General features: G+C 42.5%; 1 protein-coding gene across 4 annotated transcripts in view; it reads right to left on the reverse strand.

Moving 5' to 3' along the window:
* Positions 1–3,381: 3,381 nt before the first annotated feature.
* The window catches only part of ephb2b (eph receptor B2b), a 98,410-nt gene continuing 74,209 nt past the window's right edge, over positions 3,382–27,582 (reverse strand). The window contains exons 4-16 of one of the 4 annotated variants that reach the window (XM_037250786.1): positions 25,179–25,334; positions 23,078–23,413; positions 13,503–13,627; positions 12,668–12,830; positions 11,574–11,682; positions 10,596–10,660; positions 9,076–9,189; positions 8,749–8,996; positions 7,045–7,260; positions 6,444–6,593; positions 5,618–5,811; positions 4,859–5,014; positions 3,382–4,397 (exon numbers count right to left, since the gene is read on the reverse strand). In XM_037250786.1, coding sequence (XP_037106681.1) covers positions 4,289–4,397; positions 4,859–5,014; positions 5,618–5,811; positions 6,444–6,593; positions 7,045–7,260; positions 8,749–8,996; positions 9,076–9,189; positions 10,596–10,660; positions 11,574–11,682; positions 12,668–12,830; positions 13,503–13,627; positions 23,078–23,413; positions 25,179–25,334 — 2,141 coding nt within the window. In that variant the 3' untranslated portion in view covers positions 3,382–4,288. Of the gene's footprint in view, positions 4,398–4,858; positions 5,015–5,617; positions 5,812–6,443; positions 6,594–7,044; positions 7,261–8,748; positions 8,997–9,075; positions 9,199–10,595; positions 10,664–11,573; positions 11,683–12,667; positions 12,831–13,502; positions 13,628–23,077; positions 23,414–25,178; positions 25,335–27,582 lie in introns of all 4 variants that reach the window. The other 3 variants (XM_037250783.1, XM_037250784.1, XM_037250782.1) reach the window with 3 other exon arrangements.

The raw sequence follows: 27,582 nt of genomic DNA on the forward strand, positions 1-27,582 counted from the left end.
TTTCCAGCTCTCACTCACACACACATTGCTCAAATTATTTGTGACAGAAGCACATAAAAATGGACTGACTGGTGCTGTTGGTGCAAAGTGTGACATTTTGCTGCACGACCAGCAAGTGTTGTTCCGTCTGCAGTGTTGAGTTTTTGCAAGCTGATTCTAATGTTTTGCCTTTAAATATTTTGTCTTGAATTTTGAATTACCACGAGGCTCGCCAGAGATTGATAATTTCAAAAAGAAAGAAAGAAGTTTGAGCTTGAATTGTGCAGTGTTTTTAAATGTACAGTAATTCAAAATTATTCACAGTTTAGGATTGTTTTACTTTTTCACATTTTCATTTAACATTCTGAATATCTTGCATTGAAATTCAAAATCAAATAAATGTACAATGCACGATTGTATTTATTAAATCTTATTCAATGTATTCATGAACTTCATAATTGTCCGTCAACAAAATGTAAGTATTACTGGAAATATACAATTGTGCTACACCGCTTTATTCACAATTCACATTGAAATTATTCTTTTTAAAAAATAATTTCCTTTTAGTAAATCAATACTGTCCTTTAATATTGTCATTATTTTATATTGTAGTTCAAAATATGTTATGCATAGGCCACCATTGTGCCATTGTAAATTTTGCAAAAACACAATCCATATTATTTAGTTTACATTTAAATATATATTTTTTAAAATACTGAAATGTTCAATATTTATTCAAAGATGTTATTCGTTTTTAATTTAGTGTTAGAACTTAAAAATTATACACATGCATGTTATAGATGTGAAATTCATTTCAATGAGTAAATATTGTTACCTGTGTAACTCTTGTTCAGTTTTTGTGGAGAAGTGACAGTGAAAGAAAAAAAAAAAAAAAACGAACATCCACTTCTGGAACAGATTTTCTATCAAATGAAAATAAAAAAAATAAAAATTCAGCATTTAGCATTAAAAAAATCAGCTAAACAGTATTAGACAATATTTCACATCACAATATTACATTATTTACAATTCCCAATTCCTCAACTTTTCAAAAGGGATCATCATTATTGTTGTTGCAATATTTACGCTACTGCATTTGATATTATTATTAACATTAAAATTTGTGTGAACTTTTTTCCCAGATTACTTAAAAAATAAATGCAACTCATTTTTAATATCAGACCTTATTTTTTTTATTGAAGAGAATCAAGTTGAGCTTTTCTATTTTTAGAAAATAAGCCAATGACAATATTACAAATAATGAACTTGTTACATCATTCACAGGGTTACAGTCAATATACATTTATACAGAAATACAACATCTCCCACATCGGTCACCGTCGCCTTCTGAACCGGCGCATGTCAGTGAGGCGCTTAACGGGGAGCGCACAAACCCCGCCCGCACTAACCGACATCCAGAGTGGCAGGGGTCAATGTGGGGGGAAGCACGGGGTCCTGAAGGGATAAAGGACGGTCTTGTCCAGGACGAGTTGATTCTGCACGTGACCACGACGGCAGCAGAGGGTGCTCTGGTGCTTTTTTGCAGACACATGAGTCTTTTGAAATTTGACAAGCTGCTTTTCTTCACTTCTAAACTGTCAGCTCCTGTGAGCAAAGGAGGACTTGCGTGTCAAGTTTTTGGTTCCATATTTATTCACAGTAAACCACAGTCGCTGAAATAAAGTAAGTGTTTGTAAAAAGATGAGCAGCAAAAAAGCATCACTGTAAGAGAGGCCTGATGAGTCTGCTTGCTTAGGTTTCAACTCGATTTTGTGGCGTGTGGACCAAGGAAAACACCTTTGAAAGATACGCATTAAATAGTCCTGACTCCTGCTTGGAAGTTGTCAATATACTATAGAGTATTTACGATAAAATATATTTGACATGACTGGGAAAATGAAAATACTATTTGATTGGCACCCTTTCGCAGAGTCTGCACGAAAATTGTTGCGACTTTTAAAATGACTTTGTGGTGTGGATTGACCAATCAAATAGCGTTGTAAAAGGCAAGCGGCAAAACTATGCTGTGACAAATGAAGGAATAAAAGGTGGAAAGAAAAAGCTGTATATCAATCATACTTTAAAATTTGAACAACCCCTTCTGCCTGGATGTTGTCCTTAAAATAGTAAATAAACTAAAAGGTCTGCACTCCACTGAAGCCATCCAAGTCTAAATTCCAGATTTAAAGAGGCACCATTGTAACACTGGGTAAAATATAAATACTCAATTTAAAAAAAAAAAAAAAGCAAGTTAATGCCCAACTTGCTTTGACAAGATTTGTAATTAACCATTATTCAGTGTCAAAAAACTGTTAATAGGAGTGCCGCATCTCTTCTCTTTTATTATTGCTCTGCTTCCACTGCTCTCTATCGCTCTCTCTCTCTCACTTACTTTTTTTTTAACCATAACAAAAATACTTCATGCGGTCAACACGTAATCCTTCAGATGAAATGCGACCAGGATCCACTGGCCTGTGAACATAAAAAATGAAATTGGCTTCCAACCATTAAAGTGTGGTACACACATGCCGAGTATCGGACCGAACTTTAACCTATATTCCCCTTTTTTGATCACCGTCAGCAGTCAGATTGTCGGACGTCTCTAATAAAAGAAAATAAGAAAAAAATACGAAAACAAAAGATTTAGTGTCAATCGTTGAAGTGGGGGGAAAAAAAGTAAAAAAACAATTAAAGAATGTTGAACTATGAGGATTTACAGAAATCCTCATTTATTTTTTATAAAAAGAAAAGTAGATCGGAACTTCATTTGTAACATATACTATTTTAGGCGCAGCTAAAGATGATTTTACTTAAGTCGTTTTTATTTTTGCACTTTTGTTGAAGTCTTAAAATACCATTTGATTCACACCTTTAATCGGAAACTACACCAAAATTGGGAGTGCCTCAAAGCTCCTTCCCAGGGCCCCATTAATTCCCATATATTAAGTGAATAATCCATAAAAAGGCAAAATCCAGGTATCCGGGAAGTGGATATCAATCGACGTGTTCAATTTGGTGTTCGTAAATATTAAATCGGCATGTGCAAAAATCGGTATGTGTGTACCCATTTCAGAGCTTCCAATATGTGTTGGGGATGGTTTCAGTGAGGTCTTGAAGAGGGCAGTGTTGGAGGAACCAGACTACAAGCAATGGATCCAGGCAGGACATTTACCCTCCAGACACTCTTTACCAAGGGAAAAGGCGAGCGACATTTACGGACGCCATGTTTTCTCTTGCGACAACAACACCGACAAAGATTGACAGCTCAAAACATAGAAGCAAAGTACATATATCCTCTCCAAGGAGGCGGTGGGATACCGGGAGATTGTTTATCTACATGATTGTTCAGTTTTTCCTAATAAACTCAAAGCACCGCGATGGAAGATCCCAAGCGGTTTTTTTTTCAGCTCTTTGCAGAACAGAACCTCAAAATAAAATCAGAATAATATGCATATATAAATTGCAAACTGCAGAAATAAGAAGAACACGTTGCATCCACCAGATTGTAAAGTCTCTGTTTTTGTGTGTAGCGACTGGAAGAGGAGAAAAGATGGATGGATGGATGGAAGTCCACCATGCAACTGCTTACCCAGCATCCTTTGTGACATGGGAGGAAGTAGAAGAGAGTGCTTGGGTGGGTGGGATTGGTCAAGTGAGTCAACCCTATGAAGTGGTCCTTGATATGCCCGCAAGGGAGCGAGGTAAGAACAATGTTGTCAATAATGGTAATCTTCAACACATTTCACACCACATTGAAAAAGATGATGGATTTTTTTCCCCCTTTCTTGAGATTTGCCTCATGTCAGTCTGTGCCATAAGGTCCATTTGATGGTTTGTATGTCCTTGGCCCGTCTTCCAGGACAGACAGATCCTTGGTTTCTTTTTTTTTTTTTGTATCACGCCCTTTTAAAGGGTAGCTCTCCTACTCATCTAGTGTACAACCTTATATTGTCTTTAATTGTCCATAAACTCCTTTCATTATTTATCTTTTTTTTCCCCTTACAAAATTCTTTACAAAATTATGACAACAAACCTTGAAAATCGGTGGATGAAGAAAAATAAGTGTTGCTGGTCACTTGTTTTTGGGGCTCCCGTGGTTCTCAATACCAGAACTCTCTGTGGATGGATGGTGAGAGGGGTGAGTAAAGGAGTGTTGGGTGAGGGAAGGGAAAGTGTCAAGGACGAGGTGGGATCACACCAACAAGCATCCGCTTCGTCCTCGGTGCTTGCCGGGGGTGGGGTGGAGGGGTGCCCCCCTCGGAGCACCCCGGCCGGCCCTCCCAGGACCGCTGCTCTTCTTGGGGGAAGGTCAGACCTCTACTGACTGGATCTGGTTCATCTGGGCCCGCATCATCTGGACGCTGTTGAGAATCTTCTTCTGATGGCCCGCTAATGTCACGCCTACCCGCAGGATGTCACTGTGACGGTTACAAAAGCAGTGAATCAAGACGCCCCGTGGACGGAAAAGCCTCAGACATGACGCGACCCCATAGAGTATGACATATAGTAGATCACTTAATTAGGTACATCAGTGAAAAGCAGACACCATTTCGTGTTCAGCAAAACAGCAGCCATTGCTAAGATCGTTTTTTTTGGCGATGTCTTCAGCCCTTTCACTTCAGAGAGGATTATTGATTTGATTAAGTTTGTTCAAAATGAAGCATTGAAAATCAACTTGAGTTTCACTAAAGCTAATATTCATTTCTTTACTTTGCTTTTAAATGCCTTTAAATCTTTTGTTTGTGACTTGTCAATACACGCTTAGAAATGAATCATTCTTAGCAAGCCATATTTGTTTGTTTGTCAGTTGCCCTGTGTTTGAAATGCGCTATATAAATAAAACTATATACTCAATAAAACTGAATAGATGGTCACTTACTCCATGGTCATCTGGGACACCACATCAAACGTGGTGAAGTCTGAGTTGGCAAAGTTGTCCTTATACTGGCCCATCTTGATGGCGTCCAGCCACTCGTCCACCGTGCTGAAGCTCGAGAAGTCTGGGATGCTGCGGTCCAGCAGAGGCAGATGCACACTGGGGGAGGACACAGACAGGATGCATTAGGATGAATGATGATGGCAATGCGATGGCTCTTCGCGTCGCAGTCGCTCCGCAGACCACCTGCGAGTGCTGCAGGAGCCGCAGGTTGCGTCGAGTTCTCACGGCCTGAAGACAATCCCACAGGCCTCGTTCATCAAACTACCTTTTCCGAGTTCATTTCCCTCTAAAATGGATTTTCCAAATGAGGCGCTGAGCTTTTTAGGGAGCCAGCGTTCTTTCTACCGGACATCGCATTCATCTGTGGAGAATCGGGAATGTTTTGGATTTGCCTCAATCTTGGATTTGCATTTGTTATTTCTTGGAAGGCTATGACGGTTAGTCGGTTCTAAGATCCAAAAACGGCATTCTTCCTAATCAGTAGTGCCTTTCACATTGGCCATCCAAGCAAAATTCTTCCCGGCTGTTCTGTGAGACTATGAGGTTTATCATCCGAGACTCACCGCCCCTTGCCCGTTTGTGTCGAAAGCAACAAAGAAAGAAAGAAAGAAAGAAAGAGAACGAAAGAAATAAAAGGAAAGAAAGAGAAAAAAAAACCTAATGCTTAAAAGACCCCATCCTTTAAGCAGTCTGACTCACCCTGATGATAACGGGGTCATGGCCTTCAAGGTGTTGGGATTACGGATCATCTTGTCCAGGTTGTTGACGATCTGACTGAATTTAGGTCGGTTGTTGCGGTCCTTCTGCCAGCAGTCCAACATGAGCTGGTGCAGCGCGCTGGGACAGTCCATAGGGGGCGGCAGCCGGTAGTCTTGCTCAATGGCGTTAATAACCTGAAGTGAGGAGTGGTCACAGAACGCAAAGATAAATAAATAATTTTCACTAATCAACGAAGCTAAATGGACAAACTTCACCATCGGCGAGCTCGGTTGATTGGAGGAACACCAAGGTGGCTAATGGTTAACTGGCCGACACGGAAAGACGCACAGTTCATTACGGGGGTCCATTAACAAAGACTCCATTCAAAGCTAGATTAATCTCATCCGGGAGATGCCCAAATAAAGACCCTGATGGAGCACAAGTGCTATCTGGAGCTGTTAATAAGATAACAGAGGTCCTCTTTCCTCTCTTAGCACATTAGAGTTCTCTCTGTCAATTTTAAACTATTCTCATTGTCTCCCCGCCACCCTCGCTACTCTATAATTTGCTCTCTTTCCACCGCTACCCAGGGGGAGTAATTGAAGCTCCAGTAGAGAGCAAAAATTGTCGACAGAGCACCGCCGAGCATTTTCCAATGATCTGATTATATCCGTGTGGCAGCTGGAAGGAATTATCACATGAAACCCACGCTGCTGTTTGGAGCAATGATGGGCCGCACCGCTGCGGCCGTAAAACCGAGGTTGGATATTAAATACGTGTACGGGAGTATGCGCAACAATGCCCGTAGATGACTTCTGTTACGCACATCTTGATTGGTCATGTCCCAGTAGGGCCTCTCCCCGTACGACATGACTTCCCACATGACGATCCCGTAGCTCCACACATCGCTGGCCGAGGTGAACTTCCTGTACTGGATGGCTTCGGGCGCAGTCCACCGAATGGGGATTTTCCCACCCTGCGAGTACAAAAGTAGAAGCTGAATGACACCATGCAGCATTAGCACAAATGGTAATTTAAACTGGGAGGTGGATGCACTAAAACACCTGGGAGCAAAAAGAAGACAAAAAGTTGGGGAATAGATCTCAAGGTAAAAATGCATGAGTAGGAATATAAAGGAAAATTATGCTGAAAAACATTTTCCAGAATTCATCCTAACTGACTCCTCCAAACTACAACGGATGATTTCTTGTTCAATTTCAGGCATAGGTTCTTCAGACTTTTTTGTGCATCCTGCTATGACAGACACATCAACCCAATTTCATGGTGATAGGTAAAACATGTCAAGGGATCATTTTTTGTTACATTGAGTGATTTTGAAGGTGTCGTGTCAAACACCCCTAGGATACGACACATCGAGAGCAGCAAAACAGCAATTCAACATTTGAATAATACTTGTTTTTCCTCACCAGGGCGCTAGTGTAGGTGGGGTCTGACGTGTCATCTTCCAGAAAGCGCGAGAGGCCAAAGTCAGAGACCTTGCACACCAGATTGCTGTTGACCAGGATGTTGCGGGCGGCCAGGTCGCGATGCACATAGTTCATGTCAGCCAGGTACTTCATACCCGAGGCGATGCCTCGTAGCATTCCCACCAGCTGGATAACCGTGAACTGGCCGTCATTTTGCTGAAACACAACGTAATGGATCGAATGTTGATTTTTCTTGACAACCCATATAAAAATGATTTAAAGTATCACTCATACTGACTAAGGTCATTATTATGATTATTTATGACATTTTATCTTGACCAGAAACCATATCCATCAAAGTTTAGCGTGCAAAGGTTACTTTTAAATACGCAATAAAAGAAGCACCACAGGATACAACGTAAGAGAGAAGTTTGTTTTTAGGTGCGCTATGCAGGCCTGGCCACTGTTAAGCTTAGTCTGGATGTCTGTCTACAGCTGTTCCCCCCCCGTCCTCCAACTCCATGGTTTGGTAAAATGCTTTAATGTGCACGCATGGCGCCTGGAGCGAGCAGTGCAGCTGTGCACCCCCGTCCTGTCACCTTGCCATCGCCCATCGTCAGTGATGGGAAATTACCAAATACATACTTTGTGACTGTAGATTTTCCAGATATTTTATGCTTCTGATCAATTTTGATTTTTTTCTCCTTATTGGCACATAGAGTATGTAAATATATATATCCCCTGTAGATGAGGGAAAGCACTCACAAGGGAGGGACAGTGGGTGTCCATATTAGCAGTCTGCACCAGCGCTCCAGTAGCCTACTTGTCTTTCACGCTTTGCTGCTCGTCAGCCTCGCCTCACGCTTCTCCTCACGTCAAGTCGAAAGCTACTCGTGCCGGCGATTAAGCATCATACATTATGCATGGCATCCACCCTTGCAATTATGGATTGTGTGACGCTCTTTGTGTGGACTCTCATTGCCATCATGCCAGCAAAAAAATACCTGCCACGTTTACCTCAATTTGAATGACGTCAGAGAAAATTGGTGGTATTGCTTGACATGCGAATTGCAGGTCAACTTGAGCGGAGTAATGAAATGAAAGATAAAAACTATGTTATTTTTTTATGACCTTAAACCTACCATATAGAATCTAGAATAGGAGTCTTGAGTTAATTAAACACAATGTCAATTTTTTTTCTTATTTAAAAAAATACCAAACTTTTTGCGTACGGGTTTTTCGCAGACATAATTTAAAAAAACTCACGTTTGTATTTTTAGATGCATTTTAGAGCAGAAAAACAACAATAAACACATATCGCATTATTAACCCCATTACTACCCTTTCAATCAGTATTTATATGTTCATATACATTTACATAACACCATATTTAGTTCTTTAAAACGAAAAAAAGAAAATATTGTACATACAGTAAATTTGACGTGACAAAATCTAAATTGCTTTTGACAATGGTGATAAGAGAAATGAGTACAAGGTGTTAATCTTCACACCTCTTCCACTGTCAGAGAGACCTCTGCTACGACTAATCCCGTCAACCAAACTGACAGATATTCCCACTGAAAGCAGAAAATTGAAGCTATGCAGACAATCAAATACAATTGCTTTTGACAAAAGGGTGGTGGACGAGTGGCTGCAAGGTCACCTTAAGCCCCCAATCCTGTGTAAAAGTGGCTCAGCACTCACCCTGAGGAAGGAGTCCAGAGATCCGTTCTCCATGAACTCAGTGACAATCATGACGGGACTACTCTTGGTGACCACGCCCTCCAGGCGGATGACGTTGGGATGGTCGAACTGGCCCATGATGCTGGCCTCGCTGAGGAAATCCCGCCGCTGCTTTTCCGTGTAGCCCGTCTTCAGGGTTTTGATGGCCACAAACATCTCCCGCTTGCCGGGCAGCCTCAGGTTGCCGCTGCACACCTCGCCGAACTCTCCTGCACGGTCGAGGTGATGTTTGAGCTGCGCCGGGAGTGTGATATTCAGTTTTTTTGCTTTCACGTCACATCGCGTTACCTGCACCGATGACCTGCTCGATCTTCACGCAGGAGCTATCAATCTCCTTGGCGAACTCGCGCACGGCCTCATTGGGGTCCTCATACGTGAACGGATCAATATAGATCTTCATTCCTGGAGACACTTGGAAAAAAGGGAGAGAGACACTAACGTATTTCGTTTCTGGACATTTAGCAAAATCCGTTTTTTGATGAACTGATCTTTCATCTAAAAATGTATGGGGGATTTTAGAGGCATTTGTAGCTCTATACAAATTACCAAGATGGCTTTCCTCTTGTCACATTGCTATTTGAAGATCAAATTCAAATATATTTGACCATGAAGTTAGTTGCAGACGTGCTCCACTGGAGCTCAGATGCTGTAAACTCATTTAGCCAGCAAGGACACGGCCTCCTCAAGCTTTTTAGCAGCAATAATGTGAGCCGAAATATAAATATATATTTGTTTTCTCTCCCGTGGGCCGTTATCACAGTTTGAGAGGCTCGCTGAGCTCTCTCTTTCTCTCTCTCTCGCTCACCTAAGCCCCGCTGCCAGGTAAATTGGCTTAAGGTGGCCTTTAAGCATCCACGGACTTAAACGTTGCGGACTTTTAAATCGGATTATTTGCCTCTCACCTCTGTGTCGGGTCCGGAGGGTGTTTGATTGGGGCCCGAGCTTGCGCCTGGGCCACTGAAGAGCCACGGGAGGCTCACCATATCAGATGGAGGGAATCTGGTTGAGCACTGAATGTTTTCTCACCGTTTTTATTCACATTTAGATTTCGATTGTGATCTGAAGAATCTGCTTCTCTGCACATGCTGCGATGACGTACATCCCAAATGTAATTTTAACTTCCAATTCATATTGTTTATATTAATATTACAAAGTCACTTAAATGTTAAGGTTCGGATTGTTTCAGCATGCAGCGTAAATCCAACACTCAGTAGCTAACAGGGTCATCGTTTAACGGGGAAATATTTATTACTTTTTGAAGCCAAGTTTACAAATCCGCACCGAAGACAGCATAATATCTTCAATGCAGGCAATCTGGAGGATTTATTTTCCTCCAGCCCATAAAATGCATGGCAGAAGCTTTACATTGAATCACCGAGCCTTTTGAATATTTCATTAATAGCTTGCTCGCTTACGGCGCGAGAAAATGAGTCAAGGGCTGACCTACTTTCATAACAATGGCTGGAGTTAACGATGTAAACATAAACGAAGCATGCCGATATGAGCGTTGCTTAAACCCTTCCTCCGACAACAGGAGGGATCACTCGGTGGAGAGCCATGGGCGGGGGGCAGAGGTTTCTATTGGGGAGCTGGTAGCCATGGAGACAGGTGTGTGCGCAAGAGGTAAGACCTCTGATGGAGACGATGGTGTGAGACGGTAGCCATGGTGATAGGTGTTGCAAAATTGGGGAGGGATGGTGGGGTGCACTGTTAAATGCGGTAAAAGGGGGGCCTGGGGGATGTGTGTGTGTGTGTGTGTGTGTGTGCATGTGTGTGGATGATTGAAAAGGGGTGGGGGGGTTACTCACTGTGGCCGCTGGTGTAATGCTGCAGCTTGTCCGTGTATTCGGAATCTGCCCTATCGAAGCCACGCCTCCTGGAGGAAAGACAAAGAACTCTAGTGCTGGTGTAAAGATGGAGAAGAGAGAGGGGGTGGGGGTACACACTCCCCCCCTATGGAATATTCACAGTTTGAAAACTGTGAGGTACTTGACAGGTTGTCAAGTGTGTACTTTTTTTCTTCTGGTGTTCGCCCCGAAGCTACAAAGGCGTATAAGAGGAAAAACGACATAAGTAGGGACAATTTTGAGAAATGTGTCAAAATTTCAAGTGTTAATATCACAAGGAGACAAAAAAATAATCATTACGAAAATAGCATTTTTAATTTCTCATAGTAATTTTGGGGTTAATTTTATGTATGAAGATCCCCAATAGCAGGTGACAGTGATTCTCAAATTGTTTACAAGTATTGTGTAAATATATATTTATTTACTCGTGAACAAATGGAATTTTAACTTCACGAGCAGAGACAGGCAACACACACACAAAAGGGCTCAATCTTAAAACAAAGCTTTTGCAATCTTACAAAAACAAATCCCGACATTAAAAGTCTCGGTTGGCGAATAGTGTGCCGCGGCGGCGGCGGCGCATCTTCTTAATATCAAAGGATCTTGTGTGTCAAAGCAGAGCAGCTGCACTGAACTTGCTGACAGTCGCTATGAAGTGTTAATGAGTATGCAGTGCAGTTGTTGTCACACTTTATGTGACGCATCATTGGGACCTTAATAGACCCCGAGAAAAATCTGGAATAATAATCAGGCAGCTCATGTGCTGGAGTCAGTTACAGACTTGCAACAGATCTTCTGCTCCATGAATTTCTGCTTTTTTCTACAAACTCCAGATTCTTTTTTTCGCCGATTTTCATATTCTCACATTTCGAATTGTTACCAGTTACTATAAAGCATGGATATGGCTGAATAAAAACTTTGAATGGACGAGAGGCTCACCGATTGCACACAATGATGATGACAACCACAGCAATGAGGAAGACCAAGCCCGCAGCCGCCGAGCCGATGATGAGGGGCAGCTTCTCGCGAATGCTGCTGTTGTATTCAGCTGCCGGAGACAAATAGACACATAAAAAAATATTACAAAAATAAATAAGTTGTATTGTAAGATGACATTCATACCGATGAATAATAATTGTAACTTCTTGACAAAACCATACTTTTAACATGTATTTGACAAGGAAGTTATTTTTACAAATTGAATGTACTCATCAAAAATAAAATACAATTTCACAACAAAAATGAAAAATTTTTACAAGTAAAAAGTTGAAAGTTTTATAGGAAACCGACTGGCTTGTAGCTTTTCTAATCTTGCTGTTTTATGACAAAGTACATGTTTAACGACTGAAGACCATCAAGCTTGTATTGCGATCCCTTTGAATGCGTCCGACCCCAGGGTGACATTAAAGTGGACATGAAATCCATACCGCATGAATCAGCTGCTAAACAATAAATAATGCTGTGTTTGACTGTAAAATCATCACTAAGAAGCTTTTGTGCTGAGAGCTACATGTGTGTGTGTGTGTGTGTGTGTGTGCGTGTGTGTGCGTGTGTGTGTAAGTTGATGTATGACATTCCGGGCTAATGGCGGTCCTGGGAACTGCTGGCTAAAGGAAATGAGCTTTTCAGAGGGAAAAGCCACGAATGGTTGTAACATTAACCTACATGAGCGATGCAGTGTAATGAATATGTTCCTGCTTCTGCAGCGCAGAGAGAGAAGTGAAGAAAACTGAGAACTTATCCTTCATCCAAGACTGTTAGCATTTACTGTGTATACTGTAGATACGCACAACATGAGACGCAATCGAAATCCAGTTGTGTTAAATTGACTTGATTGGTTTTACTGGTTAGCTGGAGCCTATCCTAGGTGACTTTTGGCAAGAGAAACATTCTGAAATCTGAAGCCAAAACACAAAAATTATTTTAAAAAATAAAAAAATTATTTAAAAAAATAAAAAAATCTTTAAAAAAATAAAATGATAAAAATAATAATAACCCAATTCCCTCAGAGGATACCGCACTAAACAGCTCACCTTCCGTCATGGTCTGGAAGTAGAGTTTGCCGCTGTAGCGTCCAAAGCCAGCGACGGTGCGCGCTCGCACCTGGAAGACGTAGATGCTCCCCGACTTGAGGCCTCCGACAACCGCCGTGTTGGTCTGACTCCGCACGACGGTGGAATTGTACTCTGACTGGTCCTGAGGAGAAAAGATTGATTTTGTTTCTCAGTAGCGTGATGTCTACATTACCTGAAGGACAATGGAAATCATCATGACGGTGTCAGGCCATGCTGCAACTCAAAAATCAAGGTACCACTGTAGAGAGTTTAGAGTGCAGTGACCGGCGTCATTCGCGAGCCTTGACCATCAGAGGCATTTCGCGGAGGATGCTGACATGTCGGAGCTGCTTCCCATCAGTCCAGCTGTCACTCAGCACACACTCGAGGGCTACAGCGGGGAGCTCAAGACGGTCGTTTTCTCAGCCCTCTCCTATCTTGTGCGCCTACTCTTGTTTGTATTCGCCTGTGAGAGCGTGCCTACTGCTACGAGACTGAAGGTTTCCCTATGAGAATTAATGGTGCTTGTGTTGGGAGGAAAAAAAAAAAAAGTCAGACAAGCAGTCAGCGCAGCCTTGTTTTGCCTACAAGTCTCTCGGGCAACTCTACTGCGGAGCCCGGTGTGTTTTCATTTCTTTACTTCTGTCTACGTGAGGACACTCAGTAATACAACTGTGGGCTGCACAATCCCCTAAGAAATAAAGCTCTTCTTTACCAAAGTAATAATTCAAAACATATGCATCTGAGTAGTAAAGGCCGTTGGTTGAGGATTGTTATTACATGTTGACCAATGCGGGTGAAAGTAAATGTGTACCTTTTCATAGTACTGCAGCTCATAGTCCAGGATGACTCCATTGGGTTGATCTGGCTGGGACCAGGAGAGAGTGATGCTGTCCACACTGCGACTCACTTGGTGCATGATGGACACTGTGGACGGCGCTGCAAACAGACAACAGGGGACAGAATTGTTGATCCAAACACTTGCAGTAAACCCACATTGTTTTGCATTTAAAATATCTTTTGGATTTTAACAATCACCACTCAACATGCACTACTGGCACACTCAACAAACAAACGGATACAGAGAGGCCTTATTTAATTTTGTGGTTGCTGTATTTTTCTCTCTGTAAATAACAGCTTGAAGCACTGTAGCAGTGATTTTCCGTACTTACAAATTACATGTTGTGGACCCCCACCCCCCACTTAGATTGCCAGTCTTTCCTTGGAAACACATGACAATAGATAAAAGTCACAACTAGAACTCTCACCACGTAAGGTGTGTGTGAAATTTAAGTTTGGTCACGTGAGGCAGAAATACCAAGCACAATTCCACCGTGCTGCCCGTTTATTATCGCCACCTCTTCCGGATGTGAAATCAACTCAAATGTCAATTCCACAACCATCAGCTGGGGCTGATGTTTACCTCACGGTGGGTGGCCGGTGACCAGCAGCTCTGTGTGCTCGGCACGCAACAAACGCCATCACGTCAACGCCTTTGGTGGCCATTATGATTAGTTCAGGGCGCCGCAGGTCAGCGTCAAACCAAGTGAGGCACAAGTTAAAAAGCACATGTGAAGCACAACAACAGGAGGGCTGCCAGGAAAGATTTATGGATACAAATCGTTCGGCATGTTCACCCATACCCCCTACCGAATGCACGCACGACTCCACATGGAGGCTCCCCCCCAGAGTCCTTGAGACATGTGTTCGACTGAGTAGAAAGCGACGGCGACCACACAATTCTATAGGCTATAATAATGGACTGTGCAGCTGCATATGTTGGGTTTCACGGGCCTTGCAATTTGCTGCCTTTGTGGCTAAGGAAAGCGGCGACAAAGCAAAGTGGCTCAAGCCCGTTAGTAAAAAGACTCAAGTAGTTCTGTATACAACAGCGATGTCCGGGAAGGCGGAGGGATGTTGAGATGTTTGGGTAAATACAGCTATTATTCCATAAGTGTTTGTCCTGTTACTTGTCCACTAAATGGTTGACATTTCCTGTTCACCTTTCGAACTTCAACAATATAATTGCATTTGTACTAATTTGAAAACGATTCACGACCTTCCCAACAATCCGCAAGTTAGTGGGCATCAAACCCAAGAGTCCTCACACGCTTGTTTGCAGTCACCTGTCTAATAAAGCAATCAGTCCCTCTAAGGGGAACTCACGGGTATCCCATTACGGATGGACGCAACCTCAAGACTAGCACATGGCCGCGTTTCCATTAAACACACGCAACGGCAACCCGATACGAGGCCAAAGACACAAAACCGGCTCGTGTGTTGCCATACACGGCATGGGCGCATGCTAATAGGACACGGAGGAAACACAACATGGCGACAAGTCCGTGTCAGGATCCGAGACGGCGAGACGCTCACATCATTGTAAACAGGCAGACAGTCAAAACCCTTCGAAACCTTTTTATTTATTAGACAAGACTTAAACGGTGCAAGGCAAATTGTATTTTAATGGCCTTCCTTTACAACTGTGTTAGCTTTAGTTAATGGCTAAGTCGGTTAAAATTCTGAATTGACTACAGCATGTTCTGACATACATAGAAATTTGAGTCAGCCGGAGGGTCGGAACTCCATCGTAAATAGAGAACATGCCACAAGTTCATGCTTGTATTCATCTTTTCCCTTCTTTGTTGATGCAAGAAAAACGACACGGAAAGCACCCGATTCCATTCTATTAAGAACTGAAATGAAAGACGCGAGAAGGTTTTCCGACAATCTATAAAATGAAGGCTGGCTCATCAAGGACGGTCACATTCTTAAAAGGGAGGGCAAGCTGGTTGAATACAAGGACTCTATTCATATTCCCCTGAATTAATCAAGTGGTGATAATGGAAAGGACAGGGATTGTAAGTTCAACTAATTAAATTAGAAGGCTGATTTGGGAAGATAAATGATGTTCATGAATAGGTCTGCAGGTTTGTCACATCCTTCGCCCGAGTCAGACATTAGGGCCTGCGAGTCCTGGAGAAACACTAACACGCCGAACAATTTAGGAATAGATTTGAATCTGGGAGAAAATGAGTAAATATAATACGATTCAATCCCGTGGTTTGCCCTGGAAGAAAAATGTTTCCACATCTCACTCCATTGCCTCTTTTTGTTTAACGAATTGCGAACCGGCACAAAGACTTATGGTTATTTCGAATGAGACGGAACAATCTGCAACTTCCAAGAAACCAAACGTTGCATATAAGAGATAATGTGACAAATGGCTCATCGAACAATACCTGGGTTCCATTTCCTAGATCAGATTTTTATTAAGCAGGATATTCCAAATTTGCTAAATTATTGCGTAGAATGGGCACAAGTAACACACTAGTTGAAGAGAAACAAGCACAGGACTCCAGCTAAGCGCAGCAAACTACATTTAGTGTAGCGTTGCAAAGAATTTTCAATCATCTGTTTGATCTTGGTTCCAAAACTGGTCCGTGCTGCAAAAAATGGTTGGGGGGCGGCTTTTGATCAGCTTTCTTCTCATATCCCAACATGTCTGGAAACATGTGGCTCCTACTTTATTGCAAGTTGTGCAGCACCATTCTCTGCTGTGATTTAGTTTGAGACCGTGGGGAGGTACAGGGAGAACAGGACAGAGCCCATAAATCCCTTTTCCTTTACACAGTAAAAACAAGCGCGATAAGGTCCAAAAGGTCCCAAAGCAGCTGTTCCTCGGGGTTCTGCTCCTGCCACTCTCTTGGGCTGCCATCCGTTTATGAGCGCTGTATCAGGAGCTCTTTAGCGACCAAGTCCGTATTTGTACTACTCTGGCAGCCGGCCCCATTTCCACAGCTGCAAAGTATTGTGGGTCTACAGAAATTTTCCAAAGTCAGCTTGGAGTTGATCAAGCTTAAAACCATCTGTAGGAGGAAAAGATGGACTACCACCGTCTACTTAAAATTATAAGCCCATTTTTAAATGAGCATTTTATGGTCCCTGTATTGGTGGGCTTGCAGATGTTCGGCAGACAGGTTCAGTGATCTACCGTTCATTGAGGGTTATAAGTTCCAGACCCACCACCAATAGGTGTCAGTGTGATCTAAATCAATTAAAAACACATTATGAACGCAATGGAGACGTATTTGAATACACAAAATGTACAGAAATGCAGAAAATACTGCATTCCACACTGGCTTTCAACATTTTCTCAAATCACTGTCCTGAATGTACGAGTTCAGGTCGCATTCAAAGCGCACAAGCTGTCGAAAAATAAGTTCTTTCCGAAGATAAGACCCGGGACAAAACGAGTCATGCAGAAAGCATTTGAGCTGACAGTATTATTCCTTTTAAAGAAGAAAAACACACCATTTGGCAAATATTTACGGATTAGCCATGGCCCTTAAACTCAAGGGTGAATTGGGTGGAATGCTTAAAATATTGGAGTTGTCTGTCAAAGCTATGCGGAACGATGGTTTTGGATCACACAGCTGTGGAAGGAAGGAAGGAAGGAAGGAAAGTCAACAGTTTAGGGAGACGCTTTGAGGCAATGCTGTCGTCTGCCGCGAGAAAAATCCTCCTAAACCCACAGGAAGCATGTCAACATTCATTAAAAAGAAGCAGTTTGGATTGGTTGTTTTTTCTTATTTCCCAAAACAAAACGTCTGCTCGCACGCATGCAAACATATTTTAGAAACATTTTAGAAGGTTTATATATATTCACGCAAATCTCCAAACGCACTGTGTCTAACTGCTTCCTATCACGTGACCCTACTATGCAAACGAGAGGTTTGTTTGTGTGGAAATGTTGACTTCACAAATTCATTTATTAGCGGAACAGCGTTTTTAATAAAAAACTCACATAGTTGCAGTTTTTCTACTCTTTCTATAATGCTCTAAAATGACAAAAGATGGTGCAAAAGCTCTGGCTAATAGGAAAGTAGTAATTGATATCACGGAAGTACGATATATTGAATATCAAATGAGAAACTTTCATCTTTGTATGTCAAGGAGGACGTAATTTTTTGTGTGTGTGGATTTTTAACAAAAAACACTCGCAACCCATCGAATAGCTGATTATAAATGATTATTATCGGCAACTATAAATTTGGGGGATTTTTTGCTTTGCTAAAAGTAGATTTGTTTTTTCGGCAGTGGTTGGTACCAGGCACGCTACATTGTTTTTGTTGTATTTTATTATAAGTGCATTAGTGCCGCTAAATTATGATGACTTAATTATGTCAATATGAGGAAAGTGAAATCTGGGTATGTCAATCCCTCTCAAAATATTTGCTGTTGGCAAATAGTTAAAGCGGCAGCAGGTTGACATCACCTCAAAAAATGCACGGCTCGAAAACATCCCTTCTAAATGCACCGGCTAAAATAGACATTTCTGAATTATTAACCACTGCCTTTTGCACATCTCCTCCCCCTCGTGAACCAAAATATCAGCCACAAGTCGACCATATTTTCTAAGCCAAGCATCAGCAAAAAGCACACTGCTGCAATTCTGGAAGAAGGTTTAGAAAATAGCCTTTTATTTTTTTTAATTCAATCCATTGGCTCTTTTGGTTTTTAATTATCAGGCATGCTCGTTCCTGGCTGAAGCAAATAAATGGGTGCATTAAACGTATGATCGATTAAACCGTCATTGAAAGCACACCGCTTGTGCACTCAACATTTATTTGTATAATGGCATTATGTTCTCTTTAAACACTCCACTGGGCCAGGAGACCGTGGCCTTCTAACCCAGATTTATACACAGGCAATGAGCAGACTCTCTTTCTTGCACGTCAAGAGGTATACTGATAGATGGGAGCCCATGTAACTTGTGAATGATTCATAAAGAGGATCAATTAGGCAACTCGTTTGATGATCCATGAGATGATTTTCCTCGGGGAAAACGTAATTAAATTCATACAGAAGAATGCATGGAATATTAAAGGGATCTGATGAAGCCTGCAGGTTGCACATCCATCCGTCCATCTAATGTGCTGCTGTGGAATTCGGCCACACCTCAGTGAACATATCATTTCGCCAGTCACGATGAGAACAGCCTTCAAGGAGGTGTGATGCCGAGCCCTCCAGTCTGACCTGACCATATGCGTCCTCTTCTGTGCCTTCTGTCGCCGTGACCCAGCCACCACGTGGTCACCCTAAGCCTTCTTGTATGTACATCTCGCTGACTCGTACAACAGCCTCTTGGCAGCTTCAAACCAGATTTTGAGGGAGCTTACACAACTGTAGAGTAGCTTGCACATATGTATGCACAACGCCACTACATTTAAAGTGAACAAAAAGTTTACATATTAGCACCACCAAGTTGCCGCTTGCTTTGTCTCAGATGCTAGCTCTGCCTCCAACAGTCATACTCAGCATTTGCTTGACATAAAACCGCCATCCCAAACCTCAGTGATCTCAACCAGAGTGTGACGATTGGATATTAAGTATGCTGTAATTCCTTGCCCACTGTGTATTTTCACGAAAAAAAAGTCAGAGCGCTTTTACTGAGACAATCCAACATTTTGAAAATTGCATAATATATCTCTGGGTCAAGCCTTATCTTGGCCCTCCCATCTGGCTGTGCCCCAGTGCTTTTCACACCAGCAGTCCCCATGGTCATGCCTCTTCAGCACAACTCGGCCATTGGGGCTGTAATTAAGCCATACGTCTTCCCCTGGACCATATGCATACCCTGCCGCTGATTGCACCCTCAGTGGCCAGTGACTAATGTGATTCTCTTGCACAATTGGCCAGTTTAGGCACCACTCAAGTCACTCAGTATGCAGTCCACTACACCACTTTGTTAAACAAATTATACCATACATCCCAAAATTGATTGGGACAAAATTTACAATCCGGAAAAATCCTTCTTTGATGTTCAGATCTAAAATTGAGCATTGCACAGATCAGGCGACTTACTTAATTTGCATATTTGTCGTTTTTATGCAACAACAGCTAGTGGTGCTGTGGGCGATCTGTTCCAGACCGACCTGCTATAGAATTCAAAAATGTATAAGGAAGATTTTGGTATAATTTTTCAATCTAACACACTCATGCATATATTCTGCGGTATTGCAGGAATTTCCGTATCAGCTGCAAAGATACGTTCCACAAAAATCGGTTTATAGTGGGGTGGTGACGGTGCTGCTTTCCTGCAGCCTGTTCTGGCGCTTGCTGCCTGTGTGAACGGCTGGGCCCAGAACTGCCTGTGGTAATTAAGGCTGACATGATGTTTATGTAACCTCCAGGCCTCACAAACCAGATGCAATTATAGGCTCCTGGTCGGCGTGACCCCCGTCCCCCTAGCGTAGCGCCATGGTCCCGTCACTGGGCCCGGCAGCTCCGCAGTGTCACCAACGGGGGGAGTTAGGCTGGGGGTTTTCGTTTCGGCGATGGTAGGGTGTGGCGAGTTTCCTTTCACAGCTCCCCGCGACATCCGCTCCCGCCTCATAATCTAAAGTGACGGGCACTTGAACGGAGAGGGTGCAGAGCCCCCCAATTTCCGCAAGGACTCCTCGGAAGGGGGAAGCGGGGAACCCGATGGCCGGGGCGGTAGACTTATTGTGGTCCAGCGAAAGAAATGGAAAAAGAGGGGTGGGGGCGGCCTCATTACAACGCTTAACTGCACTCACAGGCCCTCATTAAGCCACCACAGAAGTGACTTAAATCCAAACAGACAATAAAAAGGGGCTGCCGTTTGAGTAAAAGGCCTCCATCTTGGACTTTCAGCATTGTAATGGCTACTTTATGGAGCTGTAAGGCAAACAGATATCAGTAAACACTGACGTTTTGCTACAATGGCTCAATTTGAGGGGAACATTTAAAGGGATTCCAGCGCCGACTAATGTGAGTGAGTTGTGTGGTTTGACAAATGAAATAAAAGCTGAGTAGCTTTAGGTGCTTTGGTCATACGGCAATATGCAGGGTGGTTGAGTGGTCGGGGGTTGAATAATGAGACATCGCGGGCACATAATGCTGTCGGGAGACTTAATAAGAAAAGAAAGAGCCCTGTTAGCTTACAAGCCTTGCTCGTGATGCCAAATGATGCACTTGATTGATGCAATTAAAGAGCAAATCAATGCTATGGCCTTACTGGAATCCTTAGAGGAGGAGTAGACTTCAAGCGCAAGGGCTAAAACATGCAAAGCTCAAATGTTTGCAGATGAGATGGAGAGAGATTTGGAGGTGTCTCTTGATAGAATGCTTGCGATAAAGCCCTGGATTTACACTCCGTCCTTTTTTGAGACTGCTTATCCGGTTCAGGCTCGCGGGAAGCTGGAGCCTATCCCAGTAGATTTTGGAAAAAAGGCTGACTACACCTTGAACTGGTTGTTGGTCAATCACAGGGCAAATATTGAGGCGGACAACCATTCCATATTCACTTTCAGTCTCTCAGTTGAAACGGATCTCATTCTGCTTCCAACCAAGTCACTCGGTGACCACTGCAGGTCAAACACCCAATTCTGACTTAAAACCTGGAACCAATATACATATCTGGATTTAGGGCACTAGAGGGCAAAAAAAACAAACAAATGCAATTGTGTTGCTTGGAGCGTGCAGTGTAAATCCTGCCTAAAAGGCAAATCTCACCCAAAGGAAATACAAATCTTTTCCCTTCTTACCCGAACACTTGCCCATAATCACTGAGACAAATCTAGAGTTTTATATTGTTTAAAATAACGCTGAGTGGTTGGGTGAGCTGCAATCATTGCTGAATGGTGTGTGATGGTCTGCCTTGCAGAGCCACAATTTGCAAACCGTGAAGTTGAAGTATAAGGACCTCATTCTCATTCTGCTCACCCCACCATTGAGGGCACACTTTCAACCACTCATCTGCATACATCATCATACACTTTGTGAGGTGCACTGTGCATTTTGTGCTTGTGCCACTGTAAGTGTATTGAAGAGGAAGCCTAATGGTGCTCATTTACCAGCAGCCTGGTAACAGTGTCCAAATATTTCATGTTTCTGTACTACAATACTTATGTCTGTGGATACTATTACTTTTACAATATCTTTTCATTTTTACACCAATATATTTTCCCCAAATGAAATGGCAAGTAATTGTTCGTTGACAAAACGGCTGAACCGCAGAGAAAAGAGCAGAAGAATAGCCCTGCCAGTCCAGAGGGCGAGACATGCAATTTCCCCCCGCGGAGTTGTGACGATGTGAAAGCACCTGCTGCTCACACATCTCCGGCACCAACTTGAAAGGCGACGACCGTGGTGATCATGAGATTAATGTTACGCAGCCTTAAGCGTATTGACAGGAAAGATTTTTGTACAAAATGCTTCTTCTGCCTACCAATAAATAAATTCAGTGAAGTGAAAATGTCAGCTGTTGTTCAAGTGATGTCCAGGTGAACGTATGCTAGCAAACTTTACTCATTAGCCAACATGCAAATCTTTAAATACTGTATAATATAAAAGTAAATAAATACTACAATTACAATAAAACATATAAAAACAATCACAATATTAAACGTATACCAGAAAATTACTTTTTGATATGTAAGAATTCGGAAGTAAGATGGCGGCGCGTGCACACGCAGCGGCCTCTCTCTGTCCCGAACGGTGTTTTGTTTTGTCGCTTAATGTGGGTTTGTCCGCCAGTTTTGTGTGTTCGTCTCGTCGTACCGGGTTGTGCTACAAGTGCGGCGGGCTGGTTCTGCTCGACATCGGCGAAAGCGAGTTTTGTGGCGGTCTGGACTTTGAAGCGGGGACATTAAAGGCGCTCGGTCTGCTCCGTCCTGGAGCGTCGCCGGACTCGCCTGCTATTCCTCCCCCGGTTGGGCGTCCGGGCCTGGCTGGCGGCCAACCCAGCTCGCCCGGCCGTGCCTTCCATTCTTCTGGCGCACGTTCGATCGCTGGACATCAACATGCCTGCTGAGTTCTGCGGACCGGACAGTGCGTAGCTGCTGTGCATCTGGAGCGGATGGCGTGCTATCGGGCGGACCGGGCCATTGTACGAGGGGGAACATCGCGAGGAGGTGGACTGTGCGTCTGCATCCGTGACGAATGGTGCCGGGACTCTGTTGTGGGATGCCAGCACTGCTCGCCACTGGCGAAGTTTGTGATCTCCAGGCTGTTGGGGTCCTGAACTCTCTCCCCGTTGTTTTACTTGTGTGTTAATCGTGTACTGTGTCTCGTCACCGTGGGATAGGGGGAACGGTATTTCGGTTTCTTTGTGTGTCTTAGCATGAAGGAATTGACAATAAAGCTGACTCTGATAAACTCTGATAAACTCTGATAAGTATACTGGTTCCGGCAATAAGGTGCATCGGGTGGAAGAAAATGTGCCAAACAAATCATGCGAGTAAATCTACAGTGACCCCTCATAGGAAAAACCGAAACTCAACTAATATTTTACGAGGTCACTTTTACTAGTCATTAACTTTTTCCCAAATATCACTTTCAGGACTTCGATAGGAGACTGCTTACCAGCTTGGTTGGTGGTGATGTTGACCGAAGAGTATTGCGGCGAGTAGGGACTCTGGTCCGACACACCGTTGACCGCCTGCACCTCGAACGTATACTGCGTGTGTGCCAGCAGTTCGCTGATATACACCCGCGGCTCTGTCAGACCCAGCTGGCGGGGAAGGAACTGGACGTTGTCGCCGCAGCGCGTGCAGCCGCCACGGCCTCCTCCGCAGCTCTTGCAGATGATGTTGAAAACGACGTCCTCGCGGCCGCCCGAATCCCGAGGGCTCAACCACTCCAGCATGACCGAGGTCTCGTTCACGCTGGAGATGACGTTTTGCGGAGCCGAAGGGACCGCTGGAGAATGCAAGAGGTGCTTGAGTGAGTATAACGACGTTTAGACAACAGTGCCAAGACAGTGACTAGTGATGGCCCCTGATCAAAGTCAATCTTAGATGGCTATACTAAAGATATCAAGGTCTTCCCAAAGAAAAAAAACAACAACCACCAAAGAATCAGTCAGTCATTTTCCCAGTGTGCTGATTTGATCAATACTCCAGGCTCTCCAAAGCCTGCCATCCTTCTTCAAGATTCCCATTCACTGGATCCAATTTTCCAAACCGGTGCCCACATTCAAGCTTTTTTTCCCATGGAGCAGCATGGTAAAGAGTGTCCAAATTGGATAAAACCCCATCTCATTTGGCGGCTCCGCCTGCACGATGATTGGCATGCCAAACAAATACACAAGTCCGTTCACGTTGTTTTCAGCATGTGCACCTAACTGTGGAGGAAGGCTAATGAGGGCAACAATTGGACTCTCCACACCACAGATCGGAGTCCATTGTTTCTTGTTTAACTTCATTTGAGTGGTGGTAATTAATGCACCTCCAACTATGAAAGGCAGTCTGCGTTATTGGTTGCCCCCCTACATGAAAACACAACACCTCCTCGAGGACGGTGCCAAGTTAATATCTCAGCCAATCAAGGTTTTAACCGCGGGTTAATTCATCTCTTTCGATCCATGTCTTTATTATGTCATGTCCTCATATGCGGTATCTGAAAAAAATGTTAAGCCTATTTTGGCAAAGCAGTAGTAGAACGTACTGAAAATTTGTCCGAATATAGTATAAATACATAGAATATTTATGTAAATATAAATATATATTTAAATAAATTAAAATATAAATATAAACACCTACTGAGTGAAATGATGAAGATGGCTTTTTTTTCTGAAATTGCAATCATGGGGTTTGAAAATTATATGTGTGTATTGGAATGTTGATTTGAATTTGAGTAAGTCTTCAATCTTTGACCAGTCTGTGTCATACGCAAGAAGTAGCACTAGAGGACATACATGGAAAATCTTCTTAAACACAGTAACCGCTGAGTAATACCGCCACATTAGCTTAGGGTGGCTTAGTGGGCCCCGCTTTGATCACGCCGAGGGCCGTGCTGCGGAAACTGCGAGTGATGTGACGCCGCTGCTCTCTCCAGTCCACAACAGCTGCTTGATTCCCAGTGCCGTGTTTATGCAAATCCCCTTTGTTGGGGAGGCCATCATCTCGCCCTTTCAGCACACACAAGAGGGAGCGAAAGAACGCAACGCTAACAAAATGTTGAAAGGGGATGTTTTTTTTCTCTTCCTCGTTCGCTTTTGTTTTAGCCGGACCAATCCTCCCCCAAGCGTCGACCTCCGCCGTCATCCTCGCGTTCCTTCTTCTCGGCTTCAAATTCACATTCAAATTCCAAGCGGCTTCATTGGCATGACAAGAGCCGCGGTGGGCCCCATCTCAATGTGTCGCAGCCCGGCCCGGTGACCTCTGATGGAGCCGTGTGATGTCGAGGACAGGCCGGCATGCCCTTGTGCAAGTCTTTGGGAGACACACACTATCAACTCAAACCCTGTGACAACCACATCTTTCAGAGAGGCTGTGCAGTGTGTATATTTAACACTTAAATGAAGTCAGTGTGCAGTGAAGCACCCTATATTAATTGCAGACCATTTATTTTCGTGATAGCTAGAAGTCCGCCATACAGTGAGACCTTTTTTTTTTTTTTAAACTGTGGCTCAGCTATCCCACATGCAAGGCCACTACTGTACAGTAAACAATGCGATACATACTGGTGCAGGGCATCTGTAAGGGATCCGAGTCGGTGCGGTAGTAGCCATTGCGGCAGATGCAGTTTATGGCTCCTTCACTGGTGGTGCGGCTGTTAATGGGACACTGCCGGCACGACTCATCGCCCTGAATGGGCTTGAAGAATCCTGACGGGCACGCTGAAAGACACAAAAAGAGGAACGTTTAATTTTATTTATTTTTTTAATCAGAACTCAGATAAAGATCTATTATATATAGAAACCCAAATTTGAACCTTTGTTTAAAAACGCTATACCAGTATTAAAACCACACTTAGAAATCCTCCTCTGGAATTCTAAACCTGGCTTTCAACAAACAGAGATACAAAGTGTATAAAGTGGTGTATAAACAACAAAGAAGAATTAGGACAGATGACACAATTGCTACTCTAAAACATGAATTAATGGAACAGAACTGGGATGCAATATATAAAGAAAAAGATGTAAATAATGCATACCATAAATTGATGACTATATTCACTTCATTATATAATAAGCATTGTCCAATCAAGGAATATAATAAAAAAACTAAATATAAGAACAGTCCATGGTTGACGAAAGGCTTAAGAAATGCCTGTAAAAAGAAAAATGTACTCTATAGGAACTTCATAAAACAGAGAACAGAAGGCGCTGAAGATAAATATAAGAGATATAAGAATAAATTAACTAATATTATAAGATTAAGTATGAAAGAATATTATAAGAATAAATTAGAGGATAACAAAAATAATATTAAGGGGATATGGACTCTCCTAAACCACATTATTAGAGAAGGTACCGAACAACACAAATTACCTAAATATTTTGTTATAAATGATACTGAAAATTATAATATGGAAGAAGTGGCAAACCGTTTTAATCAGTTCTTTGTAAATGTTGGGCCTCAAATAGCAAAAAACATACCAATTCCAGCGCCAGATGTAGACAACAGAGATAAATTAATAGAAAGGAATCCTCACTCAATGTTTTTGAAGGCAGTTGATGAAAATGAAATCATTAACATTGTAAAACAATGCAAAAATAAAACATCTACCGACTGCAATGGGATTGATATGATGTTAGTTAAGCAAATCATTGAGGGGATTTCAAAGCCACTTGTGTACATCTGTAACCTGTCATTTTTAACTGGTACATTCCCAAAGAAGATGAAAATTGCTAAGGTCATTCCTCTTTATAAAACTGGGAGCAAACACAACTTTACAAACTACAGACCTATCTCAATATTGCCACAACTCTCAAAAATATTGGAAAAGCTTTTTAACAGTAGAATGGATGGATTTTTGGAAAAACATAAATTATTTGCAGAGAACCAATATGGTTTTAGAGTAAACAGATCAACAGCACAGGCATTAATGGAATCAATCGAGGAAATCACAGATGCAATAGACAACAAACGACATGCAGTAGGAGTTTTCGTTGACCTCAAAAAAGCTTTTGACACAATTAATCATAATATACTATTCAATAAATTAGAAAAATATGGGATAAGGGGATTAGTATTAGACTGGATAAAGGGTTATCTGCGAGAACGGCAACAGTATGTAAAGTTGGGTAATCACTGTTCTGGATATTTGGAAATAGCTTGTGGTGTTCCACAAGGGTCAGTTTTAGGCCCTAAATTATTTATTTTGTATATAAATGACATGTGCAAAGTCTCTAAAGAACTAAAACTCGTCAATTTTGCAGATGACACAAATATCTTTTGTTCAGGTGATAACATCCAACAAGTGGAATCAGTGTTGAATGAGGAAATGAAAAAAATAAAAATGTGGTTCGACTGGAACAAATTATCATTAAATGTAAGTAAGACCAAGTTTATGGTATTTGGCAAAGCGAACATAAAGATACGAATAGAAATAGATGGGACTGAAATTGAAAGGGTGCAGGAAAACAAATTTCTTGGGGTTATAATAGATGACAGGCTGAGTTGGAAGCCACACATCAAAAACGTAAAGTCTAAAATTTCAAGATTCACTTCGTACACTTTATTGTTCTCTTGTCTTGCCCTATTTGCATTACTGTGCTGAGGTTTGGGGGAATACTTATAAAACTTCACTAAAGCCACTTATTCTACAGAAAAGAGCAATAAGGACTGTTCATAAAGTCAACTACTTGGAACACACAAATCCACTTTTCATACAATCCAAACTATTGAAATTCACTGACATAGTATCTTATCAAACAGCAATCATCATGTATAGGGCAAAAGCAAAACAACTACCAGACAATATCCAAAACTTATTTAGGAATCGGGAGGGAGGTTATAAGTTAAGGGGGAATCACAACTTCAAAATCTTAAACATAAGAACAACCTTAAAAAGTTTCTGTATAACTATAACCGGGGTCAAACTATGGAACAATCTAAGTGAGGAACTCAAGCAAAGTCCAA

Source organism: Syngnathus acus, chromosome 5 (assembly GCF_901709675.1).
Source record: "Syngnathus acus chromosome 5, fSynAcu1.2, whole genome shotgun sequence".
Lineage (NCBI taxonomy): Eukaryota > Metazoa > Chordata > Actinopteri > Syngnathiformes > Syngnathidae > Syngnathus > Syngnathus acus.